At 41.1% G+C, this 24,636-nt stretch overlaps 1 protein-coding gene across 1 annotated transcript in view; it reads left to right on the top strand.

Moving 5' to 3' along the window:
* Positions 1-24,636, top strand: part of LRIG1 (leucine rich repeats and immunoglobulin like domains 1) — a 297,265-nt gene that overhangs the window by 163,606 nt on the left and 109,023 nt on the right. The window contains exons 4-7 of the mRNA XM_029601045.1: positions 4,653-4,790; positions 18,500-18,643; positions 20,627-20,770; positions 21,208-21,351. Of these exons, the coding sequence (XP_029456905.1) occupies positions 4,653-4,790; positions 18,500-18,643; positions 20,627-20,770; positions 21,208-21,351 (570 nt within the window). The remainder of the gene's footprint in view (positions 1-4,652; positions 4,791-18,499; positions 18,644-20,626; positions 20,771-21,207; positions 21,352-24,636) is intronic.

Genomic DNA, 24,636 nt, shown 5'->3' with positions numbered 1-24,636 from the left:
TTTTTTTTCATCATTACTATTTGTTTAGTTATGGTCTCAAAACATGGACTATCCTTTTGTAATTTTCCTGTTGGGTTATTTTCAACATGCTTGGAGATAATGGCTTACATGTGTTCCATCTGTTTCAATCAGTGCTCCCTTAAAAGAAGCCACTTTGTAGAGAGGCTGTGTGCTGAGAGAGAGAGACACAGACAGACCATAATGCTATATATTTACCACTGCCCGAGGGACACATTCAACTCAGAGTGGGTTTGGGGGGGGGGGGGGAGGAGGCAGCTGTGTTACACTGGTCTGCCTAGGGCACTACAGACCCTTGCACTGGCCCTGTGTGTGCTCTCATTTATGCTAGAACATAGAATACAACGGCAGATAAGGACTCATTCCTGGTTCAATGCCATGGATCTCAGTTGATCCATGACTTTTCCCTCTGAGGCAACTAGAGATCCTCTTTGCTTATCCCAGACTTCCTTAAATTCTGTTAACTGTTTTTGTCCCTTCACTGCCCTTGGAAAGCCGTTCCATGCATTCCTCCACCCTTACCACGAAGAAACATTTTCTGATGATGCTTCTGAGTGCCTTCTTGGAGCCTTTTACTGTGATCTCTTATTTTAGAGCATTATTTTCTTTGAAAACAGTTTGCTTCTTGTGCATTATTTATACTTTGAGGTATTTGTATGTCTGTGTCATATTGCTCTGTCTCTTGTCTAGGGTATACATATTTGGATCCATAAGTCTCTTCTCCTATGGCTTTTGGTGTAGACCTTGCATCATTTGTAGAAATTTTCATTTTCTACCTTATTTTTCCTGGGAATTTCATTTGTTTAAAGCAAAAAAAGACAGAGGAAAAATGACTTTTTCATTATTTGTTTTCTCCTATTTGTTATAACTGTCAACTTAATATCCTAGCATTATTGTCGGAGGAACCAGAAATGTAAATAAATAAAAAATAAAAAAAATGTCGGCCAGTCCTGTTAGGAGAACGGACGCTCAATTTTACCGGCATGTGTTTTCCTAACCGATCGCTGTCTGCGGGTTCAGAAAACCGAAGCTCGTAAAATTGAGCATCTGTTTCCTGAACCCGCATTCAGAGCCATCTCTCCTGGGCCAAGGAGGTGCTAGGGGCGCCTCCTTTTAGCATGACCCCTCATTTACATATAGGATCGTGTACCCAGGAGGAGGTGGCTGGGTGTGTGTCGAGAGTGGGCACTCAACATGGCGCGCCTGTTCTCCCTTGATTGTTTCTGTATCAGCCTGATTCTCTCTTCTGTCTGGTTTCTTTATTTGCACAGGAACTGACAAACAGGCACATCTGGTAAGGTATCCTTCAGTGTATCAAGACAAGACCTCTTGTTCCACTGATGCAATGCTGTTTAAAGTTTACCTGGGTAAAGTTCCTTCTCTTGCTGTAACAGCGTCTGGGGCCTGTCAGAATTTGGCCTGTAGATGGCTATTATAATTCATATATGTGCTTCAGTGGTAAAACAGTGATATCCCCCTACATTTCTGAGCTCCCCTATTATCCTAGAATGTATTCTCTTCCCATATCTTTGTCCACTTTGTTATGCTAGCTCCACACAAACTCTGTCTTCCTTAAATGATATGGAATCTACCTCATGATCATATTTATCTCTGCCAACAATCGGCAGTCATCCTCCATTTCCATAAATGTTGTGGCATCTACTCTATCATAAACACCTCTGCTAACAATTGGTACTCCTTCTTAAGTGAATACTGAAAAGTATCAAGCATTTCTGCTTTTTCCTAGTCTCTGTCCACACAATCCTCCTTTTTTCCTCTTAGTTTTATAATTCCAGCTCTGTTCTTCCTCCTTTCATTGACATACTTGAAAAAAGCCTGTACCTTGCTTTTACAGCCTTAGCTATCTTTTCTTCCATTTGTGCCTTTGCTGTCCTGACTACCTTCTGTGCTTCTTTCAGTTTACCAAATAGTGTTCCCCTGGACTCTTCTTTTTGAGATCCTTGTACTTTTTGAATGCAGTTCTTTTTGCCTTTTTTCAGCAATCTTTGGAAAACCAAACCTTTTTTTAAATTACTTTTTTGTTTGTTTTCCTAATATAAAGATTTGTTGCCTTTACTATAGTTTCTTTTAGCATAGACCAGTTTTCTACTTCACAAAGAACCTCCCAGCACTTCCTTAAAAGTAACCCCCCATTTACTCATTTTAACAAAGTTGGTGTCCTTGAAATCCAAGATTTTTGACTTTTCGTGACCCCTCTGCTTTGGCTCTTATATTAAACCCTACCATCTGATTATCACAGAGCAGGTGATCACCTGCTTGGACATTAGAAACAATTTATTATCTAGATAAATGGTCATCTGAACTCCAATAATATGTACTGGTTAATGAGTATCTGTTTACTATGAATATGGCTTTAGTAGCCTAATTAAACTGTAGTACTTCCTTGGCAAAAATAGATGTAGTTGGTTCAAGCAAACATAACAGTAAAAAACCATTCCAGTTCTGTTATTCTTCAAGTGCATGCAAATTTCACAATTTTGGAACCATAGTGTTTGGATCCTTCATTTTGAAACCAATGCTGATTTAAAAATCACTGTTGTCAATAGATATGTTTTGAAATCAATGTTTAGATCTAAGCAATTCTCTTCTGTATTGTCCATTGTAATGAAATTAAATTGACATAGCTTCTGATATCTCCTTGTTTTCATATTCCTCTGATGGTGGTCTCTAGGAGTAAGATATCTTAATGACCAGAAAACATTTGATATAGTAGCCTGACTTACTATACTTCTCTTGTGACCTTTGCATGCATCTGCTGAAAACTGGTCATTTTGAGGGAATAGCAGTCACACGTACATGTGCTGCACTCTCCTTGCTTCACCTGATCTTGGCAACAACACTGCTGTGATTGGTAAAAAAAAAAAAAAAAAAAAAATTGTAATCACAAATGAAGATTACTATTCGGATTCTAAACTGGAAGTAAAAATCGACAGTCTTAGATCACTATTTACAAGTGAACATACCCATTTCCATTTTGTGGTGCTTGTTAACGTATGGCTCAGTGTTATGGAAGTCATAAAATGCCATAGGTCAAAACTCAAAAGCTGTGTTTATTAGAAGCCAGCAAAAGAAGCGTATCAGTTTTTAAAGGAAAATGTCTGGTAGACTTATTGCTCTGCCTTCTTATGGTTAAAGGATTTTAGAAGTGTTAAAAAAACAAACAACCCCTCCCCCCCCCCCCCCCCCCCCCAAAAAAAAAAAAAATAAAACACCTCACTAATTGAAGCCATGTTTGGCCTAACCTATTCTTCTAAATGTTAAATATTTGAGGTGGGAAAGACTTTGTTAAAATAAAAGTTCAGGATGTGTCCATTCTAGAAAATGCAAATTGCTTGAAAGTCGGAATTAAATTTAGAAGTATTACAAGAATTTGCTTTAATTTTCCAAAGAGCTGTTCTGGTAGCCATGTTGGTCTTAGAGAAACTGGGGTCTTTGTAGGTTGTGATATTTTTTGCTGCAAGAGATTGCCAAAGAAGGCAGGACCAACAAAAAAAAGATGTAAGTGAGCTTTTGGGATCACATGAGTCCCTTTCTTCAGATATGAAGAATCTGAAGACCTCTGAAGAGGGGATGTGTGTAGTCCCAAAAGCTCATGTACTAGGATATCTTTTTGTTGTTGTTGGTATTGCAACCTAAGACACACGATATTTATTTTTTTTAGAAAGACAAGTTCCAGGCCTATTGCCCTGAACCAATTATGAGTAATAGGAACATAGTAAATGATGGCAAATTAAGACCCAAATGGTCCAGCCAGTCTGCCTAGCAAGTTGTTTAGGATTGTAACTGCTGCTCTGTGTAGGATACCACATCTTTTAACCTTGTTTACCCCACACCCTTTTTAATTCTGTTACCATTCTTGTCTTCATCACCTCTTCCAAGGCCCTCTACACTTTCTGTGACAAAAAAATTTCTGACATTGGTCCTGAGTCTCCCCATTTGCAGTTTCATTTCATATGACCGTTCTACAGCTTTCTTTTTTATTGGGGAAAGGTTTGATTCATGTGCAATATTAATAGAGATGTGCGTCGGTCGAACCTTTTTGTTTGGCCTTAGTTATCAGCCCGCAGTGGGAAATTTTGGTTTCCTGCAGTTCAGGCCTTTTTTTTTTTTTTCGGCCATTAAAATGTTAGCACGCAGTAACCCCGAAAAACGAAATTTCCTTCGTTTTTCGGGGTGGCCAAAACAGGACGAATGCACATCCCTAAATAATTAATACCTTTCAGGTATTTATATTTGTGTATCGTATCTCCCCGGATGCTGCATTTATAAATAATGGCTGCTGCAGTTGCACAAAGGAAAATTGAAAAAAAAAAGTTTATGGAGAGGGGAATCAGAATGAAACATGTCCTTGTGATATGTCCAGCAGAAGCAGTAATAGCATCTTTAGAGATGAAAACTGGCATTCTTCAAGTACAGAACTCTGGTAGTTATATTGGTCATGGAGAAAACTGGAATCTTTGTTTAATAATGGTTCTCAGAATAGGGATGACTTAATGTATCATTGGTCTTTCAAAATGATCAATATTTCTGTTAGCATAAAGAGATACCTGGTGTCTTTTTTTTGAAAAGCAATATGGTCATTAACTTTTCACACCTTTTTGCTTTTTTTATAGGCATCGTAATAAGATTCGCAATGTGGAAGCCAGCCAGCTCAAGCCCTATGTAGCCTTGGAAATACTTGACCTGAGTTCCAATGATATTACAGAAATCGGAAGCAGTTCCTTTCCATATGGACTTCACATAAAAGAGCTGTATGTTTTATTTATTTCTTTTTTGTTTTGCTTGGATATACCTTTAGCATGTAAATCCTCACTCCTAACTCCAAAATTTTTAACAGATGTTAAACTGTTGTATTATTTCTCTGAGGACAAGCAGGATGGTAGTCCTCACACATATGGGTGACATCATCAGATGGAGCCCTGATGCAGAAAGCTTATGTCAAAGTTTCTATAACTTTAACTAGGTACATTGAGCATATCCAGCATACCCTATACCACGCGTCCACGCGGGATCCCTCTCCACTCTTGGGAGGAAGGTGTTTCAAGGCACCATGCTCATTGCCCGCATCACTGCCAATGAACTCTACATGAGCCAGTACTCGTGGGACATCTGGAAGCAGATGCAGGAGGTGGTTGTGCAGCTGCCTCAACAGCAGCAGGACACCCTCATGTCGCTGGAGCACAAGGGCCTGGAATGCAGAAAACACTAGGTCCGAGCGACCTACGATGTTTTCAAAATGGCATCGAGAGTCTCTGCACCCACAGAATGGCATGGCTGCAGGCCTCGGATCTCCAACCAGAGGTACAGGAATGACTCACTGATGTGCTGTGTATTGGGGAGAATCTCTTCGGAGATAGGGTGAGGAACACCATGGCCCATCTTCGAGGCGACTGTGAAACCCCCCCAACAACTCTCCACCAGCACTCCGGATTTGTCCTCTTCTTCTAGGAGGCTGACGAGACTGGGACCAAAGAAGTCTTTCTTTCACCAAATTAAGCACTATCCTCTGTCCCTTCACTCCCATCAGTACCATCAGGGCTCCTGTGGCTGCCTCAGGGACCAGAGAGCCTCCAATCCCCATTCGGCGCTTCAGTCAGCTTCAGTGATGGAATTTTGAGTGGGTTGTAGGGAACATAGGCCAGTCACCTGTACCCGGGACAGAGGACCTTCCGGTAGGGGGCAGGCTGCAGTTTTTTATGAACCAGTGGCAGACTATAACCTCTGACCAGTGGGTTCTTTCCATCGTCTGGCAGGGGTACCAATTGAATCTATTGGGTGTCCTGCCAAATTGCCCTCTGTGTCTGTTTTGGTGGCCAGTAGCACAGCAGGAGGTATTACTAGAAGACCTCTCCTCCCTCTTAATGGCTAGGGCGGTCAAGTCCATTTTACCAAGGCAAAGAGGATGGGGATTCTACACCAGGTACTTGATTCCAAAGAGACAAGACTTCGTCCCATCCTAGATCTAAGGGCCTTGAATAAGTTTTAAAAAAAATTTTTCAAGATGGTTTCCCTGGGCACCTTGATCCCCCTTTTACAAAGAAGGGACTGGCTGTGCCTCCTCGATCTAAAACGCGCATATACTCATATTGAGATTTTCCTGGGTCACAGGAAGTATCTCCAATTTGTGGTGGGAAAGCAGCACTTCCAGTACTAGGTGTTGCTGTTTGGGCTAGCACCATCCCCACAAATATTCACAAAGTGCCTGGCCATGGTGGCGGCATACCTCCGTAAGCTGGGAGTGCATGTTTTCCCTTATCTGACTGATTGACTGGTCAAGGCAATCTCAGGCAGGGGCAGCCAGGTTGACCATCTTGGTGTTGGAGTCACTAGGGTTCTTTCTCAACTACCCAAAGCCCCTTCTCAGCCTATCACTTCCATTGGACTTCATAGGAGCCCTGCTAGACATGGCTCAGGCCGAGGCCTTCCTGCCTTGTCAAAGTACTGTCACCTTGACGACCATCACAGTAGAGATTCAACAGAGCCAGCAGGTATCAGCCTGGCACATGTTGAGGCTGTTGGGCCATATGGCCACAACAGTCCATGTCACTCCCTTGGCATATCTATGCATGCACAGAGCTCAATAGACCCTGAGGTCGCACTGGTGCCAGGCCATTCAGAGCCTCCAGGATTGCATCTGAGTCACCATGTCTCTCCAGTACTCATTGACCTGTGGCGAGTACTTTCAAATCTGGAATGGGGGATCTCTTTTCGAAGTCCCCATACCCAATTATCCTAAACACTGATACATCCACCCAGGGCTGGGACGCTCATGTAGATTTATTTATTTATAGCTTTTTTATATCTGTATTAGTGGTTACATCATACCAGTTTACATCATAACTGCAGGTTGAAATTACATTAAACAGGTGCAGGGTATGGGACTAGAAGGAACAAGAGTGACAGCTAGGAGCTAGCAAACAAGTGCAAAACAAGTGCAGAAACAAGATGAGCTCAGCACCCAGGGTCTCTGGTCCACTCAGTAACGCACTTGTCAAATCAACTTCCTGGAGCTTCGGGCAATCAGGTATGCACTATGGACTTTCAGAGATTGGCTGTCCAACAAAGCTGTCCTGATCCAAACCGACAACCAGGTAGCCATATGGTATATTAACAAACAAGGAGGAATGGGATCGTACCTCCTGTACCAGGAAGCGGTCCAGATCTGGTTGTGGGCCCTGTCCCACGGGATGGTGGTCAGGGCTATGTACCTGGCCGAGACAGAGAACTTGGTAACACACAGACTGAACTTCAGACCCCATTAATGGTTCATGGACCAAGGGGTAGTGAATCGGAAATTTCGCCTCTGGGGGAACCCAGATGTAAATCTGTTCATGTCCCCCCTGTAACAGGAAGGTGCCTCTGTCTACTCCCTGTACAGAAAAATGTGATGCAATAAACGCTATATCGGAGAAAGGAATCACATACAACAATGTTATCAGTGATTGGACGGGTTTACCCTCATAAGTGAGTGACTATACATATACACCCGAACCGGTGTTTCATATCTCTTAAGCACTTTGATTTATGTGCAAGCACTCATAAAATAATCATAGGGTATCCCAATTTCTCTTTTTTTTATGGATTTTTAATTTTTAGAGAGTCCTTTTGTTGAAAAACATGTTGTGAAAATGCCGTACTTAAACACACATATGAACTGTTCCTTCTTATTTTTAGCATTTGATTGAACAAGGCTGAGGAGCCGCTTGTTCCAAATTTTGGAAAAGATAAGTGCACTTTTCCATATTTAAGTGGTGTTACAAGTTTACCTTTGCTAAAAAAGTTCACCTTCGCTAAAAATAAGAAGGAACAGTTCATATGTGTGTTTAAGTACGGCATTTTCACAACATGTTTTTCAACAAAAGGACTCTCTAAAAATTAAAAATCCATAAAAAAAGAGAAATTGGGATACCCTATGATTATTTTATGAGTGCTTGCACATAAATCAAAGTGCTTAAGAGATTTGAAACACCGGTTTGGGTATATATGTATAGTCACTCACTTATGAGGGTAAACCCGTCCGATCATTGATCACGTTGTATGTGATTCCTTTCTCAGATATACTCACTGTACAGGTCAGATGGCAAACCAGCCTCGGACACCCTTACCCATCTTTGGGGCAAGGGTCTTCTGTATGCATGTCTTCTGATTCCCTTAGTGGCAAAGACTCTTTTGAAGCTTCGGGGAAACTATGATCCTCCTAGCCCCTCATTGGCCAAGACAGGTCTGGTTTCCACTCTTATGAAGTTGTCCATCCGGAGACCGATCAGTTTGGGGACTTCCCCGAATCTCAACACACAAGATCAAGGCAAGCTGCGGCATCCCAACCTCCTGGCCCTGTCGCTCAAAACCTGGATGTTGAGAGGTTAATCCTGCAGCTGCTTGATCTTTGAGGATGTGTCTTGGATCCTGGTGGTTTCTAGAAAGCGTTCCACTAGAAAGGCCTATGGACTGAAGTGGAGGAGGTTTTCCATGTGATGTGAGCAGAAGGCCCTAGATCCGTTTTCCTGCCCCATACAAAAACTGCTTGGTTACCTTCTATATCTATCGGCAGCTGGCTTAATGACCAACTCCATTAGAGTTTGTGTCACTACAATTGGCACATATCACCATCTCTGCACAGCCTATAGTTGTATGTTTCATGTGGGGCCTGCTTTAATTGAAGCCTCCCCTAAGTCCTCCTGCTGTGTCTTGGGACCCCAACATGGTGTTAGCTCAGCAAATGAAAGCTCCTTTTGAGTCGCTTTGTACCTGACCTGGAAGGTCATAATCTTGTTGGCAGTTGCCTCAGCGCGCAAGGTCAACTAGCTCCAGGCCTTAGTGACTTATCCACCTTACACTAAGTTTTATCATGATAGAGTAGTCTTGTGTATGCACCCTAAGTTCCTGTCTAAGGTAGTGTTGGACTTTGATCTTAACCAGTCTATTATTCTGCCAACATTCTTTCCTAGACCCCATTTGCATCAAGGTGAACAAGCACTGCACAGTTTGGACTGCAAGCAAGTCTTAGTCTTCTACCTGACACTATCCAGTTGGCTAGCAGATTGCATCTCCTTCTGTTATGCCCAGGTGGGACTGCATCTTGGGGGTCATGTCAAGGCTCATTCTGTCAGAGCCATGGCAGTATTGGTGGCCCACTTGCGAGTAGTTCCCGTGAAGGAGATCTGTAAAGCTGTGACTTGAAATTCTCTCCAAACATTCACATCTCACTATTGTCTGGATAGGGATGGCCAATGCAACAGTAGTTTCAGCCAGCCTGTCCTTTGGAACCTGTTTGAGGTGTAGAGCCCAACTCTCCCCACGTAGGGCCCGTTTGGGTTCAGTCTGTCTTCTCCCTTTGTTACCAATAGCACTGTTGTGCCCATTGGTACCTGGTTGGGTATCTTCTGGTCCCTTTTTGTGTTTGGGAGCAGCCTGCAGCTAGGGATTCACCCATGTGTGAGGACTATCATCCTGCTTGTCCTTGGATAAAGCAGAGTTGCTTACCTGTAACAGGTGTTCTCCGAGGGTAGCAGGATGTTAGTCCTCAAGAAACCTGCCCGCCACCCCATGGCATTGGGTTTCTCCTATTGTTATTTTAAGTATAATTCTGTGATACAAGACACATGAATGCATGGTATAGAGCATGCTGGGCATGCTCAGCGTGCCTAGTCAAAGTTCTAGAAACTTTGACATTTTTCGCATCGGGGCTCCATTTGATGATGTCACCCAAGTATGAGGACTTAAATCCTGCTGTCCTCAGAGAACACCTGTTACAGGTAAGCACATCTGCTTTTTTTTTTCCTTTCTTGTTTTTTGTGCTTTAACCTTGTTTTAGATCTACAACCATCACATTTTAACATTTCAGATGTAATTTCAAGAAGTCGTGTAATGTTTGTTTGAAAGGGTGGCTGATAATGTTTTGTTTTTTAGTTATTTTTTTTTTCTTTGAAACTCAGTTTTTTTTTCTGTTTTGTAATTCTCTTAAGAATACTTGGCAAATACAGTTTTCTCTCTTTCTGAACCAATTACATGTAGCTTTTTTTAAATCTGATTACGCAGTGCAGACTTTAAACTAGACTAAACTAAATAAATCTGCTATGTATTTATTTAGAAGACTTGTTACTCACGTGCTTTTGTGGTGGGTTACATAAAACACTCCACACAATATAACATGTAGCTTTATAACATTTAATTTTATGTATTAGGGGGCTGAGGAATGCAAAATATGGTATGAAATGCTCCAGTTTGGTTTACTGCTTTCAGGGTAATTTCTAAATGAGATGAGTGGGGCTTGCAATCCCTTGAGTATTTAATATGTTTTGTTGTACCTGCGAGACTATAAGGATATTTTAAAAGGGAAAACCTTGATAATCGAGTTGGCGGCACACTATGTACGTTGTACTCACATACATTTGCACCTGCTTTAAAGTAGTTGTCAATGTACAATGCAGAGTGTATGGCTGGGACTTTCAAAATGAAGACCCTGTATGTACTTTCCCTTCCCACACCTAATCCTGCCCCTTATTTTAACATGGTTAAAAAATATCTGTGCTGTTCAATGTAGATACTTTTACCCATAGTTTGAGGAGCAGGGGCCCAATTTTCAGTGGTGTTTTTCACACAGGTAAACAGCTGTTTACCCAAATGAAAAACTTTGGAAATTGTTCTCTCTTTATGTGCCATGGAGCCAAATGGAAAATTTTTAGTAATGGCACACAGAAGTGTCCTGTCCTGGTGACTTGTTAACAACCTGCAGAATTTGATTTTGCTTTACAGAATGGTTTTGATCCTGCATGCCTGTGCTTGACTGTCTTATTTGCCACTGAGAAGTACAGCTTGTTTCCTGATTCCATCTGCCTCTGGGGTCCTGGCATGTGTCCCATCTCCCCGTGGCCATAAGATCTTAGCCCTTCTCCTTTGACATTATCTCTGTCAGGTTCATTTAAAGACTGCAATGATGCTGGGGGTGCACTCAAAAAGGTTGCACAAGAAAGGATCATGCCCCTTAATGTGCACTTGAGTGCCTACTGAGTGCCCAGCAGTGTTTTTGCTCTGGGTATGTGTTGGATTTCTTTTTAAGTTCTCTTCAGACCATTATGTTATATTCTGTGCCTAGTGATTCCTTGTCATTGGCTATTCCTACAGTTTTGGGGCATGGGCGCTATGGTGGCATGTGCAATACCGGTATAAAATTTGGAGGCCTAAATTTAATCTTACTGTTATTCCTTTGATTACTCTGCTGTTGCAGACACCTTATGATATTACCATCTTTTTGGTTAATGCTAGATCTATGAAGCAGAATTGCTCTTTATTTTGATATGTTAAGCGATCTACTGTCAGACATTTTTTTGCATCACTAAGACCTGGCTTTTAGATTCCGATCAAGTTTTACTTTTACAATTATGCCCTTACAATTATGTAGCTTTTTGTAAGCCTCATGCTGTTAGGTAGGGAGAAGGCGTATTGATTTTGGTTAAATCAACATCATCAGCAGGTCCAACCCTTTGGAACTCTATCCCACCGGACTTAAGACAAGAACCATGCGTTCATACTTTCAGGAAAAGACTAAAAACTTGGCTTTTTAAAAAAGCTTTCCCAGAACTGGATTAAATTCTCCACACTTCAACCCATCAACACATCTTTTGCTTATAACATTATACATATTTATTAATTTGGAAACAGTTGGCTGAAATGTAAATATTCTCTTTTTTAATTCCCTCCCCCTTTCTGGTCCTAGTTATTATTCCCTGTTTTTTGTAACTTTCTCACGTCCTAATTATTGTTTTAATATTTTTTAAGTTTCACACTATATTTAATGTTGAATTGGGAAATGTTTATCACTATGTTACTCCCTGCCTCCACACACATGTTAATTGTAAACCGGGTTGATGTGATTCTTATCATGAAACTCGGTATAATAAAAATAAAAATAATAAATAAATAAATAAATAAATAAATAATGTTATTCCTTTTTTCTTATGGAGTTTGCTATTTCTGGTGATTCTGGTGTTGATGGGTAACAAATTATTTGGGATTTGTCCACTTTGGTGTTTTAACTATTAATTATTCCCCAGTAATTGAAGCCCTCATGAAGATTAGAATGGAGCTCAATAATATCAATATGCTCAGTGATTTTAATCTCCATGTAGACATATGTCCTTTGCCCCCTTCATGTGCTGATTTTTAATAGCTATGTCTGCCCTTGGATGGGAGAATCTTGTACATAGTCCCACACATCACATTTTGGGCATACTTTAGACTTGATATTTCTTAGCCAGAGGTTTATTTTCTTTTAATCTCATAGTCTGTGTGCAAGAAATGCTTTGGACTGATCGCCATATGATTTTTGAAGAGAATGAAATGTATGTTCATTGCTCAATTTCAGTAGACTTCTCTGATACCTTACATGGTCAAATAGACTTTGAGTTGCTCCGGACAACATGGCTGTTCCTGGTAATTGCTATGCCCACAGACAGTATAGATAATTTTGGCATAACTATTTGCAACATGCTGTTGATAACTCATTTGATACCTGTGAGAGTTAGGAGGACTCATTATGTCCCCTGGTTCTCTTCCGAAGTTAGGTTTGCTAAAGCTCATCTGTGCCGTCTTAAACGGCATTGGTGTAAGATACTGTCTAATATCACTTTTTTTGCTTATAATCAAGCCTTATGTGTTATGGGAAGTTTGATGGAAGTTTTGGGTACTTAATATATATATTATATACCTCTGTAGTTTAGCCCAGTTGGAGAATTACTTGCTTGGGCGATGTATTTTTGCATTAAAAAATAAAAGAAACTGGAATCATTGCTAAATTGTCTCTCAGCATGGAAAGTCTTAAAAAAAAATACAGTTTTTAGGTTTTAGAGAGAGAGAGAGGCCTTAAAAAAAATATCCAGAATTTTAGGGGCTTTTCGTATATAATTTGGACACCTCAGGGCTTCCCTATCTTCCTGTCTCTTTCCTATCAATTATTTACCGTATTTTTCGCTCCATAAGACACACTTTATTTTTTTTCCCAAAAGTGGGGTAAAAATGTCTGTGCATCTTATGGAGCAAATGTAGCGTCTCTCCCCCTCGCGTGCTGTCCCCCGCCTCCTCCTCCCAACTCAGCCCAATCAGTATGGCGCAGGTCAAACATCAGCTGTTTGAACCGCGTGCGCTACGGAGGCCCCTCCAGTTCAAACAGCTCCCTGCCAGTCTGCTGTTCCTGGGGCCTCTGTAGCGCGTGGTTCAAACAGCTGATGTTTGACCCGCGCCACGCCGAGCTTCGCAGTAAGATGCACCCCGGGAACAGCAGACCGGCAGGGAGCTGAAGCTCTGCCGGCAGAAGACGATACATGGCATCAAAGTTAGTACAGGCCATTTCCTTCTCATTTGTTTAGATATATTAGATGTTTCATGCATTTGACCTCTTCCACCATACTGATTGGGCTGAGTTGGGAGGAGGAGGAGGGGGGACGGCGCGAGAGGGAGAGACGCTACATTCGCTCCAGGGGGAGCTCCGTAGAGAGCCCGTCATGGGGACAGAATTTTTTTTCTTATTTTCCTCCTCTAAATCCTAGGTGCGTCTTATGGTCAGGGGCATCTTATGGAGCGCAAAATACGGTAATCTCTCCCCAAATCTTACCATAACAGTTGTACCAAGATAAGGTTACTGAAGCCAAGAAAGTTGCCATCTAAGTCCTCCACAAAGCTAATAGGAGCTTTTCAGAACTGTTTCCTGACATGCTAACAGCTTGTCCAGCTTTCCATTACTGTTAAGAGGTGACAATCCCCTGCTGAGTTTAGAATTTTTTTTTTTTGCCTGCTTTTTTTCAGAAAAAAGGTCAGTACAATTTCTGTCCCATCCACCGATGACTCTTTGCCCCCATTTGTAATCGGGGTTGAATTTGAGTCTGTGTCTAAGAAGGAAAATATTTATAATTATTTATAACATTTATAGTTCACATATATCAAATTCATATGCTAGGTAGATTCCAAAACATACATAAACATTAAAACAGATAATACAAAGTAAAACAAATATCACACTAACAAATACCACATAGAAAATGATAAAAATTAAACATCAAAGGGAAGCCTCATTAAATAAAACTGGTTTAAGTTTTTTTTAAAAAACTGAACATAGTCTGTAACCAACCGCAAATCATAAGGAAGCACATTTGCATACTTCTCCCAGCAGCTCCAGAAGAGGCTCCAGAGAACATCATGAACGATTTGGCTTCAGCTTTCACATTCACCCTTCTTTCCAGCAGTAGAGGTGCATGGGCCAAACCACCACTATAAATTTTCAACAATTTGTTTGAAACAAAAACAGGGAATTAGTTCAAAATAGTGGTCAATAAGGTGTATATCCAGGTATTTATAAGTAGATTAATTGTAGTCTCTGGAGGATTACTAAAAGACATATATTTATTTATTTGAATTTATTAATTGCCTGTCAGGACTCTAAGCGATTTACATTTTTAAACATTTAAAATCAGATAAAATCAATAACGGTCTAACCAAGTTCTCTTCAGTGTCAGTTGTACCTTGCCTTATGTCAAAGACAAGTTAATTTTCGTTACAGAAGGGGCTATTATGTCTCTCGCCACTGTGAGCAACACAACACTACAAATATTTAAAGGATAGTAAGATGTATTCAAGCGTTCTTTTAAATCTCATATTAAATCTGTTCAATTTTATAAGCTTCATATCCTGAGAAAATTGAAACCCTTCCTGAACAGTAATGGCTTTCATACTTTGTTTCAGGCTCTTGTTTTATCTTGTCTTGCTTACCATAATGCTATTTATTTGGGCTTACATGTCTGTTTTGTATATACTCAAGTTATTCAGAATTCAGCAGCTCACATTCTTACCTGCACCTCTCAGTTGGGCTGCTGTAATAAAACCCATGCCAAAACCTAATACCAATTTTTTTAATATGGTGCATAGTAAAAACCATCTTGATGTAGTAACAATGGTATGCAAATGAGTCACGTGTTAAAAATCCATGGTAGGTAAAAAAAAAAAAAAAAAAAGCCAAGCAAAAAGCCATGTTAAATCCCTGATGCAGAAAAACCACGGGAAAAACGGGCATTAAAAATGATGCTAATTTTAAAAGTTTTGACATGGGCCAAACTGTGGTGTGATTGGTGCTGTATAGATGTCCATAGATGATCAATATCATCCTTGATTTCTTCATAGGAAATTTGACCTGGAGCTCAGGTTGTATGTCCAGCAACTCCAGTAGTGTTGTCCTGAACAGCTTAAGTAGTGTTGTCTGAACGGCTTAAGCCAAGTCATGCTTCTCTTGGACCTTTCCTCTCTTCTGCAACAAACCATCTTCTTTCAGTCTGTTCCCTCTCTTTCTCGCTTTAAAGCTTCTGCCATTAAAATTCTTCAGCTGACCTGCAAAATATAGCAAACATCACAAAAAAGAAAAGTGTATGTAATCCATCTTTACAACAGAGAAGCATTTTCACACAGCCACAAAATGGCCACCAGAAATGTGCTTTAACTTCTACTACTGCCCTTGACCCAGGTGTTGTTTATTACTCACGCCGTTCAGGGCAGGGAATAAATAGAACATAGACAAAATAAAATGTTGATTGACCTTGCACAGCAAGTAGAAGAGATCAACACACAAACTGCACTAACATGCGCAGAAGCATACAGTTAAGTTCTGCAAGCTTTGGAGAGCTGCAAATTTCTATTGATCACTGCTAAGTTTACTGCTGAGATTTCTGCACACTTGGTGAAATTTCACAGACTAGTAATAGAGAAAGGTGGAGGCTGAGGTGTAGAGAGTTGCTTGTGTGGAGGCTGGTGAACAGGTTACGTTTTTAAAGCTTGCTTGAAGTCTTTTGAATCCTTTGAAGCGTATGCGCTGGGAGAGAGTTCCAGAACACGGGACCAGCTGTTGAAAGGGATCGTTCGCGTGTAACTGATAACCTAGCTTCTCAGGGGGAAAGGATCTTCTAGAAGGCGTTGGTAGGCAGATTGAAGTGCTCTGGAGGGAATATAAAAATCTGATCCATGGAGAGGAGATATTGTTTAAGAGGTTATGGATTGAGAAAGCTAGTTTCCTGTGTTATAAAACACGCACTGAAATGTCTCCCTGCTTAACACAGCTCTCTGCCTTGGCCTTAACAGCTAATAACTTCGTTTACATGGCAGTTGCATGCACCCGCACTAAGCCATAGAGAGTTTTTACTTCGGTTTTAGCGCTTAAACCGGAGTAAAAATCTGTGATAGGATTAACATGGTTTATTATATTGGCTCCACTATGAGCACACTATGCCTATTTTGTTTTCCTTGCACTGGCTATACTTATTGTAGAGTCAATTGCTTTTCAGATACTTACATTGATTCTCAAAGCTTTGAACCATGAAGGGTTGTGCTGTATTAGTTCATTATTAAAAAATCTATAGACCACAAAGGAACTTGCGTTCTTTGGTGAATACCTATTAGACATTCCTTCAGTGTGTTTTGTTAGGCTTGCTGAATTCTGAGAGAGGCTGGTTACAGTGGCAGGCCCTATTTTATAGAACAGCTTGCCAGATTTTCTAGGCAAGCAGTCTTGTTTTAAGACTTTTAAAAAGGAGTTGAAGACTTATTTATTTAGCAAATAATATCTTCAGGCTGTATGAAGCCTATTATTATTACTACTTCTATTTTTCACTGCTTGGAATGTTTCTGCATTGCCAATCAAGAAATGCTGCCTCTGACACTGAGCTTTTGTATTGGTTTTATCTTGCTTTTCTTTTTTTTTTTTTTTTAATAATTTTTTTTTTTATTGAATTTCCACAAAACACAGGAAATACATATGTCAATAGATAAGATACATAACCTTAATTTTTTCGTCTCTGAATATTTTTTACCAAACATTTTTACAAAAGTTTCAAATCTCTACATATTTTCTTAATAGGAAATAGGAGACCAAGGGTTACTGAGCGAACAGAGGTAATCAAACAGAAAAAGAAATATCCAAGGATATCCCCTACATTTACTTTAGATGGACCCCCCCACGCAATATTTAGGAGTGTGAATCCAGGTAGACTCTTAGCTGGGAAGGCTCAAAGAATAGATATTTTGAAATTGAAGGAGACATTTACACGGATATCTTAGGGAAACTTTTGCACCCCGTGACACCACTTCTTCTCTCATCGAAAGAAACTTCTTTCGTCGTTCCTGTGTGGACCTTGCTATATCAGGAAATATCTGAACCTTTTGCCCATGACTTCGATTACAAAAAAAGATTCTTAACACCGAATTTCTTTCTGACACAAACGCGAAAGTCACAAGTAACATCCTTCTTGCCAAAATGATAGTCACCTGGTTAATTTCAAAATGTCTGTAATATTTAGGGACCCCTCTTGAGAAGGATTCCCAGGTGTTTTTCGTCCTTAAAATGCAGGCAGATAATACATTTTTTATCTTGTTTTTCTTAATATTGTGATGTTTAATTTTATTACTACTTTTTCTTTTTGTTGTACTATTATTAAATTGTTATAGTTATGGATGCTTTCTTGTACACTGCTTAGAATTGTGGATAAAGAGGTGTATAAATATTAAGACATTATTCCAGCCAGTGCTGAAAAAAATACATATTTTGTTTCAAAATCTAGTACAACATTGTACTTTATACCACTTCATAAGAACATAAGAAATTGCCATACTGGGTCAGACCAAGGGTCCATCAAGCCCAACATCTTGTTTCCAACAGAGGCCAAACCAGGCCACAAGAACCTGGCAATTACCCAAACACTAAGAAGATTCCAATGCTTTCTTGATTTGGCTTTTCCCGGAGATGAGTTTGAAATGCCTTTCATTTGAGCTTCAAAGGCATTTGTTTCAATGGGTTTTGAATGCAAATGGAACACATGTCAAAATTGTTTGAGAGAAAGTTAGATTAGGTGTGTGCTATGTAATGTGGCAAAACAAAATAAATTTGTGTTTTTTAGACTATAAGTTCTGTTTGGAATAATGTCAGCAAACATGCTAGCTGTATTAGTTATGTGGTTTATTGAAAATTAATGATTTTATGGCAGGCATGGCGAACTCCAGTCCTCGAGGGCCGCAAACAGGTCAGGTTTTCAGGATATCCATAATGAGCATGCATGAGAGAGATTTGCATCCAGTGGAGGCAGTGGTGCAGATATTTCTCTTGCATATTCATTGTGGATATCCTGAAAACCTGGCCTGTTTGCGGCCCTCGAGGACTGAAGTTTGCCATCCCTGATTTATGGTATCCTGCACCCTTCAGACCTGATGTTTAATCTTTTGCTCTAAAAGAGAAGCTAGAATGTTTTACAAGTTAAGAATGTTCTCCAGTTGGGACCTGTCTGTGGAAAAAGACCTCGTGCACTCAGCAGCACAGCCTATCTTCATTCATTAAGATGATTTGAGATTTTCTGGTGGTGTTAAAGAAAATGTATGATTTCTGGTATAGTTTTTTCTCATGACCATTTTGTTTGATGTGATTTAATTCTTCTAGTCACCTTGGGAGCAACAGAATCAGCACCTTGGAGCCTGGTGCTTTTGACAACCTTTCTCCGTCCCTGCTCACCCTTCGTTTGAGCAGAAACAGAATCTCCCAGCTCCCAGCGAAGGCGTTTAGACTACCCAGGCTAACACAACTGTGAGTAGAAATATGCATCTGAATGAATATCACCCAACGTAATGTAGAAGAGCGGTTCCTTTGGGACTTCACCACCAGGTGCTGTCCTCCTCAGCCCTGTATCTGTGAAACTCCGAATAAGGCACATTTAATAGTCTTATGTTGATCTATATGTTACAAGAATGTCATGCTGAATATGAAGTGCTGTGTTGAGGTATAATTTGTTTACATTATTTTGTCTTTAGATATGAAAACTGTTATCTCACTATTATCTCACTATTATCTCACAGTGTTATCTCACTGTTATCTCAGTGTTAATCTCTCTTTTGCCTTCTCTTCATTCCAAGTTGTATTTTATCCCTGTTTTATTGTAACTGCTACCTTATTCTTCTATCACATGTTAATGTTTTTAAGTTATTAAGTATTTATTCTGTTGTCACACCTTGTTATTTGTAAACCGGCATGATGCGACTCCCATCGCGAATGCCGGTATATAAGAAATTTAAATAAATAAATAAAATAAATAAAAGTGGATATCGTACCTTTCAATTAAGTCCAATCCTAGAACTCTGGGCCAGCCCTGCTTTTTAAACATTTATCCCTTAGCAACCTGGGAATATCCAGTTGACACTGTAACATAGTGAAAAGACCACTAGGCTGGTCTAGTCTGCCCAGATTGAGATTTTTGTTTTCTGAACATAAAATGCAGGAGGATTAACAATGCTTGGAGCTGGGAGGGGAAAACCCCAGTATTGAATCGAAGGGCTTGATTCCGAAAGTTACAGCTCCAAGATCATGCAGATTTTGCAGTGTCATAAATAATTATGGGGAAAGAAACCTGTTAAAATTTTCGGTAGTATTTGGGGAAAAATAAAGCTTTAAGTGCCCCCCCCCCCCTCCACACACCAGTTGCTGCATATCTTGAAGCATATACCCACAAGCATGTAAACTGTCACGTGCTTCCACAACTGTTTTTGTGAAATCAAACTGAAGGTAATGTTGTTCGGCCTGACAGAGAGAGAGAGAATGTGAGCATATATGAAGGATATTTTTGTAGCGTTGTGCATAAATTAGCCGGCAAATACGCGCAGACGTTGCATTGATTTTTAAAGCAGACTTGTGTACATAAGTCTGCTTTGGAAAATCATCCTGCCAAATCTACCCGTACACAATTACACATGCATGTCAGAAATTATTTGAGAAAAATATATGCACATACGTTTAAAATTCAAGTGTGTACATGTAAGTACACGTATTCTTCTGCAGCTACCTTTCTCTTCCTCCCCCCCACCCCACAAATGCCTCTGCTCAGTTCAGTTAAACTTACACGTAAACAGGACATATAAATGCAAATTTAGCCACACATTGGGTGGGCAATTTTTAAAAAGTCAATTTCTGAGTTAAAACACTACTTGCGGAAATGCTTTTGAAAAATGCCCTTTAAGAGGATAATCTGGACTGCTGAGATCTCAATCTCCAATTTTCATGCATTTTATTTTTAGCAAGACTAACCAATGAAGAGCAACTTTGAGTTGTGTAAACTCTTTGACCCTCCTGTTACCAGTAGCTACTTATTTCTCACTGTAAATTTTCCTCTGAGAAATATGAGGGTCAAATGCAGCAGAGGGGGCCTGGTATGTTCCTTTTAACTTCAGTAATTAGCAGCGATCTACTTTTAGTAGTTTCCTCAAGGGAGGGTTTGCTAGCAAGAATGTCATGACTGGTTTTCTACTAGTGTGGTCGGAGAATGTTTTTGGTCCAGTACGGATCATGTTCCTGCCTGTTCACATTGACAAGACAAATAAAACAAGAGAAACACTGAGCGCTCTCTTCTGTTCCTCTTCTCCGACCTTTGGCTTTTAGCAACAACTCATTTCCCATAGGTGAAGAGAGATGGGGGAAGTACGAGAGTCCAGCTCTTGGATGTTATGGCCTTGTTTTGCCCTATGTTGGTCAGTGGGACGAGTGTGGGTTTTAATAAACATTTTATGATGTTGCTGACAGGGAGCTGAATCGGAATCGAATCCGCCTGATTGAAGGACTTACATTTCAAGGACTGGACAGTTTGGAAGTTCTGAAACTGCAGCACAACAGCATTAGCAAACTGACGGATGGAGCCTTCTGGGGTCTTGCTAGGATGCAAATCTTGTAAGTGGGAAGAAAAAAGAATCCCTCATACAGCAGGATAGTCTGCATTAGAGTTTTGTGAGGGTGCACAAGATTGTAGAGCAAACCTGATTATTTCACAGATCATCATTTAGAGCGCTGGTGATAACTTGGAGCATGTTTGATCCTCCCCAGTAGTAGAAGCAGAAAGAATTGATAGTTTTTGGATTTTTTTTTCAAACTAATGCTGTAAGCTGTTGAGCATTATTAGTATTCAGGTACAGTAAGTTATATGGTGCTTAAAGGCAGTATGAAAAAAGTGCATGAGTGGAACTTTTAACAGATAGTTCATGCTTTGTTTATCATTAAATACTGATAGTTCATTATACTTAAAACTGTGCAGATCCCTGAAAAATTGATTGAATTTTCAGAAGACTGTATGTTATAGTATAGATTTGTTTTCCTTTCTTTGTGTTTAGGCATCTGGAGTATAACAGCTTGACAGAGGTGAACAGCGGATCACTTTATGGCCTTTCGTCTCTCCTTCAGCTTCACCTTGGTAATAACTCCATATCTCACATCAACCCAGATGGCTGGAGCTTCTGTCAAAAACTGAATGAACTGTAAGTGCTTTACTGCTCCTAACATCTGCACCTCTCTTCTTCAGAACAGAGCTGATTCTAAGAGCGTGCACCCCATCTCCCCAGTTCATTTTTTTTTTTTTTAATAAGAGACCTCATGAAAGTGCATCTCCTTTCCCCATTCTGGGAAAAGTTACACCACGCTAGTACTGCAGCCGCCTCCAGGTTTGTACAGTGGACAGCAGCCCCTCATGTACACAGCACACTTCATTTCTAGTTGGACATTTCATCACTTTTTGAAGCCCTAGTTTGAGTTTTGCTTCCTAAGGGGATGCATTTATCTAGCAAGGGCTATAATCCCTAGGACAGAATGTTACCATCTCAGAAATTTGTGCCACTGAATTATTATTGTTCTCCACTCTATATAAAAGGCAGTTCCATATGGGTGGTGATTATGTTGTGTGCCCAAGTGGGGAGGCAGGGACAGAATGCAAAGAGCATGTATTGCCCTTGTGTTCATAATTATATTAGATTGCGCACGGTGGTGATTGTTTCCACATGGGCACATTACAGTTTGTGGAAGCAGGCTCTATGCAGTCTGTATGTCATAGAGAGCATGCCATTAACCTGTTAGCTGCTGGTGGGGCAGAAGCAATGAGGTGACATTTTTTTCTTACAAAGATTGCCACTTTCCCTGGTGTAAGGGAGGAGGACAGGTGACTGACCCGTAAACTTACAAGATAGGGCGCCTGGATAGAGGTTGTGCCATTTGGAGCGACAGGCTCAGGGGGGAGGGGGGAGGGTGGCGGGCGGAAGGCAAAAAGGGCAGTGTATGAAGGAAAACACAAAGCAATCAGTCACAACTCACTCACAGAAACCTATGCTCCCCCCCCAGAGACCGCTACACCTCCATCCATGTGGCACGCCCACCCACACACACACACCCCTAACCTCACCAGTTCAGGGTATTCTCACAAATACCTACTATACTAACACGCTCCCCTGCCCTACCCACAGACATAGTGCGCACACTGCAAATGGACACCTATCCACACATACACACATACTCAACCCCACATCACGCTTAGCACCAGATTCAGCTGTGTTAGAAGCTTGGGGGTCTTCTACGTTCCTATTATTGGGGGCTTCCATGTGTAAGTGGGTAGAAGTGGGAGCTTACTCGGATGGTGATGCTGAGTGATGGTGTGGTTGACGGGGATGAGTGAAGGGCAGGGGTGGTGGACCTTATAAGACCAAAGGTATCTGTTGTCAGCTCATGTTACCACATCATGATGGACAGGCTTTTCATATAGTTTTTATCTGTGAGCTACTGTCTTAAAGTTACTAAAGTTCAGGTAGCCCTATTGGTCTGACAGAAATGCAGATTATGCCTTTTATTAGGATATCATGAAAATCTGTCATCTGCATAAGAGGCCTGGTATTCTTGAAAGCTCAACAGTATGACATTTTTTATGTTGGGGCAATGAAAGATAGCATAACCTGCAAAGACCCTGTGTACCAGGATATTTTTTTCCAGTGTTAAAGTGTACAAGAAGCATATCAATGGTTCAGTTAGACCCCTGCTGTAATTAGCTCAAGACTTTAATTGCTATTGGCATAACTGTTCAGCTTCTCGATTTGGGGTGGGTGGGAGGGTTTGACCAAATCTTTTAGTGGTTGACGTTGATTATAAATGTTTTATATTTTGTATTTATTTAGTATTAGATTTTTTAATGTATTTGATTTTGTTCTTTTTGGTTTGTAGTAAACTGCATTAGGTAGTCCTTTGGACCAGAAAGGCAGTATATAAACTCCAGATTTCCTAGCATGTAGACAGATGGACTCGGGACCAGTGAGTTTATGCTTGCCTGCCAGCAGATGGAGACGGAGCAAGCTGACGTCAGTATATATAGTCCTGCAGTGACCTCAGTCTGCCAGTATTCTCAGTCTCCAGCAGATGGTGGATGTGCATCTCTCTAAGGGGATTACTTCGAGTTTTTTGGAAGGAGAAATTTGAAATCTAAATTAAGGAAAAGAAAGCCCCGCTCTCCTGAGGTGTTTCCTAAAGTTCCCTCCTCAATTGAGAATTTCTGAGGTGATTTCCATGTTCCCTCAGAGGTATGCCTTTGTCCGGTAGCTGGTTTTGCTGGCGTGGACTTGATTGCTTGAGCGGCTGAAAGGTGCAGGAAAGCAGGTGCAGGAAACTGAGCACAGCAGTGACGACAGTTGCCCTCTCCCCCCATAGCTGGAGACCATCTCTGTGCTCGGCCAGGTAAGGCTGAGCTCCTGTAAGTCTTAAAAAAAAAAAAAAAAAAAAAAAAGAAAAGGAAGAAGATATATACAGAGACTTTACGGGAGGTTTAACTGTGCAGGACGCCCTTCTCCTGCCCAGTTTCTGAGCTCGGTGCGCCGTTCCAACATTCGTTCCACTCCGTGGGAGGTCGAGGGACATGGGCAGCCTGGCGGTTGAGCTGCCTCGGTAGGCTAGGCCCCGTTCCAAGGCTTTTCACTTGCTTTTGGAGGCTGTCAGTTCAGTGTGTGCATCTCACTGTGCATCCAGTTGTGCACCCAATTTTGGGTGCACAATTCAGCCTTGAATTTTGAGCACCCATGTTAAGTGCCGCCTAGTGGCCACATGGTTCCGTCAGAGCTGAAGTGGCACTGTGGTTGAGTTTTTTGTGCATTCTTATTTTGGTCGCCTGGATGAGTGCCTAGGTGTGTGTGCATGAGTCTTGGCCGCATAATTTTTGGGTGCCTAGTTCAACAGACACACACACACACACCTACACACACCTACACACACCTACACACACCTACACACACACACACCTACACACACCTACACACCTCAGTGCATTGTCGGCCATGATAGTGCCTGTGCCTCAGATGCCTAAGCACCTGTTCTTTTTGGGCTTCTTGTCTTCCTCTGTTTTTGCTAAGCCTGGTTCTTCCCAGCCAGATGTGGTCTGGTTGAAAATATCTCAGGTGGGGCGCCTGACCTGGGCCCTCCCCTAACTGTTCCTCAGTGGGGCAAGGTGGCTCAGTAAGTAGTCCTCTTGGTCTGGATGCTTCTGTCTTTTTTTTTTTTCAATGCCGCAGTACCCCTTGAGTGGCAGCGGGTCCTCTGGATGCGGATACCTTCCCCCCCCCCCCCCCCCCCCCCCACCAAGATTGGAGCCGTATAGAACTATGCGACAGTACTTTCATAGAGATGAACTGCCAGCTCTGTTTTCCCAGACTTTGACGATGCTTGGAGTTCTGGACCAGATTCTGTTTTTGAGCCAAGGAGAAATCCTAGTTTGGTTTCCTTGCGTGTAGAGCCTTTTG

The sequence above is a fragment of the Rhinatrema bivittatum genome, chromosome 4 (assembly GCF_901001135.1).
Source record: "Rhinatrema bivittatum chromosome 4, aRhiBiv1.1, whole genome shotgun sequence".
Classification (NCBI taxonomy): Eukaryota; Metazoa; Chordata; class Amphibia; order Gymnophiona; family Rhinatrematidae; genus Rhinatrema; species Rhinatrema bivittatum.
Note: the sequence above shows the minus strand (reverse complement) of the source record. Positions and strands in the feature narration are given on the sequence as shown.